General features: G+C 39.9%; 1 protein-coding gene across 7 annotated transcripts in view; it reads right to left on the bottom strand.

The window, feature by feature from the left end:
• Window positions 1-401: 401 nt before the first annotated feature.
• The window catches only part of ITSN1 (intersectin 1), a 218,273-nt gene continuing 212,674 nt past the window's right edge, over window positions 402-6,000 (bottom strand). For 6 of the 7 annotated variants that reach the window (XM_050929035.1, XM_050929025.1, XM_050929057.1 and 3 more), the window contains 4 exons: window positions 5,874-5,956; window positions 5,671-5,754; window positions 5,056-5,229; window positions 402-3,628 (listed from right to left, as the gene is read on the bottom strand). In XM_050929035.1, coding sequence (XP_050784992.1) covers window positions 3,480-3,628; window positions 5,056-5,229; window positions 5,671-5,754; window positions 5,874-5,956 — 490 coding nt within the window. In that variant the 3' untranslated portion in view covers window positions 402-3,479. Of the gene's footprint in view, window positions 3,629-5,055; window positions 5,230-5,670; window positions 5,755-5,873; window positions 5,957-6,000 lie in introns of those variants that run through there. The other variant, XM_050929075.1, reaches the window with a different exon arrangement.

Below are 6,000 nucleotides of genomic sequence, written 5' to 3'. Positions count from 1 at the left end.
TCCTGCCTCTTGAAACATTGGAAGATATATGCAAAGACAGAAGCCATCTTTGGTGTCCATCACTAGACAGACACATGGGAACAGAGCTCTTGCAAGCTGAGGAAGATGCATCTTGCAGTCCAGGGTGGGGGTGGGAGGTTGAAGTCTCTGGAAACTGAATATAGGTGACAAACCTGCTTAGGCAAAGATTTTTCAACTAGGAAGACAAACAAAGCCAGCATCTTATACTTCTTTGTAAGGTCCTGACTGAGGGAAAGTCAGTCATGGCTGGGAAGAAGAAAGGTGGGAAGTAGAGAGGAGTGAGAAAAATCATCTTGAGCAAAGCCTGAACCTTGCCAGATTAAGTTTTAGATGTGTTTTCTTGTAACTATTTCTAACTTTATTTCTTGTACTTTGTTCGACAACTCGTTTCACCGTTAATCCAAACCAGCAATGCTGTGTTTGAATTAAAGTGAATGTTAACGCCAATTAATTTAGCAAGTGGTTTGGGATTGTCTCTTTAAAGGAAAAAGTGGACTCTATTATTCTTCTGAATGTTGCAGGAGAGGGCTGAACATTTCAGAGCGCATGGCTTTGGGGGAGTTTGGGACTGGAGGTCTGTTGAGGTCATCTGCTAATCTTATCCGAGTCTGGGAAAGACAAAAGCGTGGCTGTGATAACTGCTGGCTGGCTGTTGGATTCTAAGTGGTTGAATCACAGCTGTATATCGCACAAAGCATATGCTGGCTACATGTGTGTGTTCCAGGCTGGGAGCCAAAAGTAGCAGAAGCATTTTGGGGAACTCAGGGTTATAATATAAACAGTGACAATCTCTCAGTGGTCTGAACTGCACCCCAGAGCATGATAGGGAGAGAAAAAGAAAAGGGATATCTCGATGCACTGTAAGGGACACTTGGTAACCTTGATGCACAAGGATTTGGGATTAGGTTCTTGTAGCCCATGTGATTAAGGGAGAAAGGTGCTGGTGAACCCCCATGCTTCACCCCATCATCATCTTTATATGTCTCCAATTTGCATTAATAAGGATTATACACATACATCCTTGTACCTCAAGATTACGCTATCATTTGAGAGAAGTGATATTAGCCAGACAAGCTCTCAGATCTGTTACAATTACAAAATAAGGTGTGATCAGCCATGTTAGAGATTAGGGCTGACATTTTCATGGACGCCTATAGAAGTTAAGTGTCCAGCTCTTATTGAATTTCAACAGAATTTGGGTACCTCTCTTAGGGTCCTTTCATAGCTTAGATTTTTCTTTAAACCCAAGATGTTCCAATTTTGTCACTGGAATTCATCCTGGGTGACCAGAGCCCTTTAAAAGTGACCCTGCAAGTGTAACTACTTTGTAAATCATGAATTAGAACACAAACTTATTTACAGCTGGTGATTAAAATTAGGACAGCAGTAAAAAGGTTAGAATAATGACATTTAATGTTACTCCACTTTTTTTCCTACCACAACAATGTGTATTTTCATATACATTATATTTAATAAAATGTACTGATATGGAAATAGGAAGCCACGGGTTTAGTTCTATTTACAGATTTTAATTGAAACATTTTTCTTAACAACATTGAAAAATAGAAACTTAAAGTTCTTTTAATTGTGTTTTCAGCCAGTTAGTGGTAAACAAACACATGCTTTGAAGTTAAACTTCCTCTAAAACTTGGTCAGTTGACAGTTTCTAACTGAAGTGTGTATCTCTGTTTTGTTCAAAAAATACATACGAATGTCTGTCATTTCTGATACAAAATTCTACACTATCATCAATAAATAAATAATAAAGAGATTTTTTAAAGTATGAAATGTAAACTTCATTGTCCTTCCAACATACAGGATTTTGTTTTTCAATTTCTTGAAACATTACAGTGGTCGTGAAGGAAATTATAACACAGACATTTCCCAGCACAGTTTACACTTACTACCCTACTGCATCTAGCTATCCATTATGAAGATATCCTAATTTCCTAATGGAAATCATGACGACTTTTAGTGGTCTCCAGAGAACACCGTCTATACAGGAAAGGTCGGAACTAGTACCAAAACAACATGCAAAGAACATCAAAACCTACCAACAAGCTCCACAAGAACATTAACATGCCAATGAAAGGGTTGACACCTCATTCTGAAATAAAGTCATTACAAAAATACCAGTTTATGCATGATACCTAGGTAATGAACAAAAGGACTCTAAGCAGAACAATGATGGACTTTACTCTCTTATGGGGCTCTATTGTCCTTGGAGGTCCCAACTCAGAAAAGCAACTGAGCATATCCTTAAGGTACATGGGACATAAGCACATATGTAAAGTTAGGTTCTTTGCTGAACAGGGAAGGTTTGCTGAATCGGGGCCTACATATGTGTGGGGAATTACGTGTGTCAATCTCTGCCCTGCCCCCAAGATGACAACAAGACCCCTTTTACTTTGGGGTTACTCACTCTGTACAATCACAAACAAAGATTTTATTTCTTTTTTTGGTCACATCTAATGTAGCCAACAAACTCGGAATTAACCTGGTTTGCAATGAACGCCTTTTATGAGCTACAGTATGCTACTGTCCTGATTTCAAAACCAAGATGTCAAATACGTTTAGGCACAGTACAATTTAATAACCAGTCACCATTGATTGCTTTGCAAACTAGACTCTACAGGGTAGAAATTAGCTTCCTGAGCTAGAGCAGTGATTTCTTGTCACAGCTGGTGACTTGATCATCCATCAGCTTTCATACAATTAAGCAGCAGTAGTAAAGAAGTGGTACAGTACAACATTCTATCTCCTTCACATATTGTTCAAACATTTACAAATCTCCAGGAAATGATGATACCCTGTTAGGGTGAAATTCACTGCTGTGGAGAGCGCTAGCACAAGGCCTGTGCGCTGTTTATGTTTCTTTTAAACCTTATTTTGAGAGTGCAATAATGGTACCTTCTGTGTTTTATATATATATATTTATATATTTAAAAACAACAACATTTCAAATACAACCATAACAATCCTAAAGAAAATCAGAGATCTTCTTACCTGGGAAGTGTTCATTCATGTCATGTTTATACACCACTTTGTGGGGCAACAGGCACACAATTCCTATGGGGAAGTTTACAGAAAGCCTTCAAACATACAATCAGTGCCCTCTTCATTTAAATTAAACATTACAGTAACTGGAGTAAGTGCAACAACCTACATGGTTTGTTCACCTTTCAGCTTGGAGCACAAGCTACAACTATGTTACTTCAGAAACCCTGAAAACTATAATGAAGTTCCAAGCAGAGACAGAGATCTGCTCCCAAAACTGGGAATCAATTTTCAGTAAGGATTATCAAGGCACATAGATTTTCCTGTTTGCTTTGATAACCCCCTTGCACATGAAGAACAAGCAGTAGTTTCATATAAAAGGAATAAGGATTTCTAGACAGCTTCTGCAGACACCTATTGCAGTGAACTCAGATTAACGTGAAACATTGGTGCATTTTCCCCTAAGGTTCATCAAACAATTGCAGATCTAGTCGGACTACGATCTCTCCTGTTGGGACTTCGTGCAGGAGGAGACACTTTGTAACTGGTCCTTTTGAGCCCTGATCCCTCTTAATGTCCGCCACGCGGATTTCAGTTCGTCCCAAAAAGTCTGAAACACAAAGATCAGCATATTCAGAGTGAAATACATTTTCACTTTCCACTTTATTTTCTGACAAAATGTTACTTCAAAGAAGGCACTAGATTCCATCTGCATTGGGAATATAAGGAGAAAAGATGCCCTCTTTCAACAATAGTTTTATGGCTAATATAGGTAAAGCCTTAAAATCTCTTGAATCTAAAACTGGCTTTTCTAATTTGCTTTTATATTCCATCTATCTGTTTTTTTAATGAATACATTTTAATCAAAAACATCAGGTAAAAGTACAAGAAACAAAAGGGATATTCAATTAAATTAAAAGGCGACAAATTCAAAGCTGACAAGTGAATACTTTTTCACACAATGCATAATTAGACTGTGGAACTCATTGCCACAGGAATCCATTGAGGCCAAGAATTTAGCAAGTTTTTAAAATATTGGACATCTATATCGATATAAAGAATATCCAGCCTTATCATGGTTAACGATGATAAACATTTTGGAAGGGATATTAAACCTTGTGCTTCCAAGCTTAAGCCTATTTCTAACTACTAGTGATCAGGATGAGCTCTAATATTGGGGGACAGATTACTCCACATGTGCCTACTGTGAGTTTCTTATACCTTCCTCTGAAGCATAGCGTACTGGGCATTGTCAAAAACAGAATACAGGATGAGATGGACCACAGGTATGATCCAGTCTGGCAATGTGTGCATTCTTATATTGCAATCCAAAAATCATACATGCCAAACAAAACACCAAAAATGTTAAACCATTGGACTGGATCATCCATATCATTCATGGGATCAGTAATTTCAAGTATGTAACCCTTAAATCACACACACAAAAAAAAAAAAGAAGGCAACAGTTGTGAAAGGGGAGAACATATCATCCAGGTGAAATATTGTTTTAGGGTAAAATCCATCTCAGTTCAGTGAAAAGGGGCCAGCACCAGGACAACGCACCACTTAAGGATATGTCTACACTACAGCGGCACAGCTCCAGTATTGCAGCTGTGCCACCGTAACGCTGTAGCTTTAAACATGCCCTCAGGTAGGCATACACATGCTAGCTTTTGTCTAGCTAGCACAGCTAAACACAGCAGTGAAGAAACAGCAGCCCAGACCCCAGTACGAGTGTGTACCCCAATGTTCCAGGCCGGCTTGTTCCGTCTGTGCTGAAGCCTGTGGTGCTGTGTCTTCACTGCTATTTTTAGCTGTGCAGTGCTAGCCAGATTAAAGCTGGTCTGGGTATGTGCACCCAACCTGCAATCACAGCTTTAACTGCACTGTAGACTTACCCTAAGAGGCAAGTCAGAGATATAAACTGAGTGCTTCTATGCTGTTAAATGTTTACGTAAGCACCCATGTAACTTCTAATAAATGGAAAAGTGGGGAGAAGGGAAAACATCACCAGAAGTGTAGCAGCTTCCTACTTACCGTCTGGGGAGAACTGATCCCTCTCAAACACGGTTATGCAGAGTACATCCTGCTCCAGATCTTTGATAAAGAATTGGCAGTTAGAGTTCCATTTAGGGTTGAGAGTGTCCTGCATAGTCTTGGTGATGTGACACTGAGAGCCCATTGTCACCTCACAGTATGGGTTACTCTTTCCTGAAAGGAATAAAGCAGTTGCAGGGGTGTGATCACATTTTGATGGGCATGGATTTAATATCCTAAATACCCCCTACCTTCCAGTACCATCTAATCAGGAAAAGGCTGCTGGGCTGCCACTACTTTAACAAACAAAGAGCATCTCTGGGGGCCCATCCAGAGCACCCTCAGCGCCTTGTGATTTCAGCACCTTGGGGGATCGAGTCTTGTGTGAGTGACACTAAGAAAGTTTGTAAAAAAATACTTAAATACATGCCAACAGCCCAAGTTTCGCTGTCCTGAAAGTAACTGTTTCTGTGAATATTAGGTTCATTAAAACTGCTTCATTTCACAAAATCTACATTTTGGGCCTATATTTTCTTTAGCGTTAGACAGACAGGAACATCCAGGGGAAGCGTCCTTCTTTATAATATGCTCTAGGAAAATCAGTAAGGTCCTTACCATGTGACCTGCAGGGTTTTAGTTCAATGCCTTCCACAATGTTCACCATCAACCTTCCAATGCCTGTTGCCCTTTGGGAGCGAACTATGGAGGGATACGGGGGAGGAGGGGCGGGGGGGGAGAGGAAGGACAAAATTCATTAGTATGCACCTGGCTTTCGACACTTCCATCAAAGACTACAGGCATCCTACCCCACATTGTACCTAAGTAGGCCTTTTCCCTCTTCTTCTTCTCAGTCTCTATGTAAAGTTCAGAAGCAGCTTTAATTTTCTGAACCCAGGCAGTCCTTCGGAAGGAAAAGACAAAAAGTTACCCCACAGCATTATGATT

This window comes from Gopherus flavomarginatus, chromosome 1 (genome assembly GCF_025201925.1).
Source record: "Gopherus flavomarginatus isolate rGopFla2 chromosome 1, rGopFla2.mat.asm, whole genome shotgun sequence".
Lineage (NCBI taxonomy): Eukaryota > Metazoa > Chordata > Testudines > Testudinidae > Gopherus > Gopherus flavomarginatus.
This window is presented reverse-complemented; position numbering and strand designations above follow the sequence as displayed.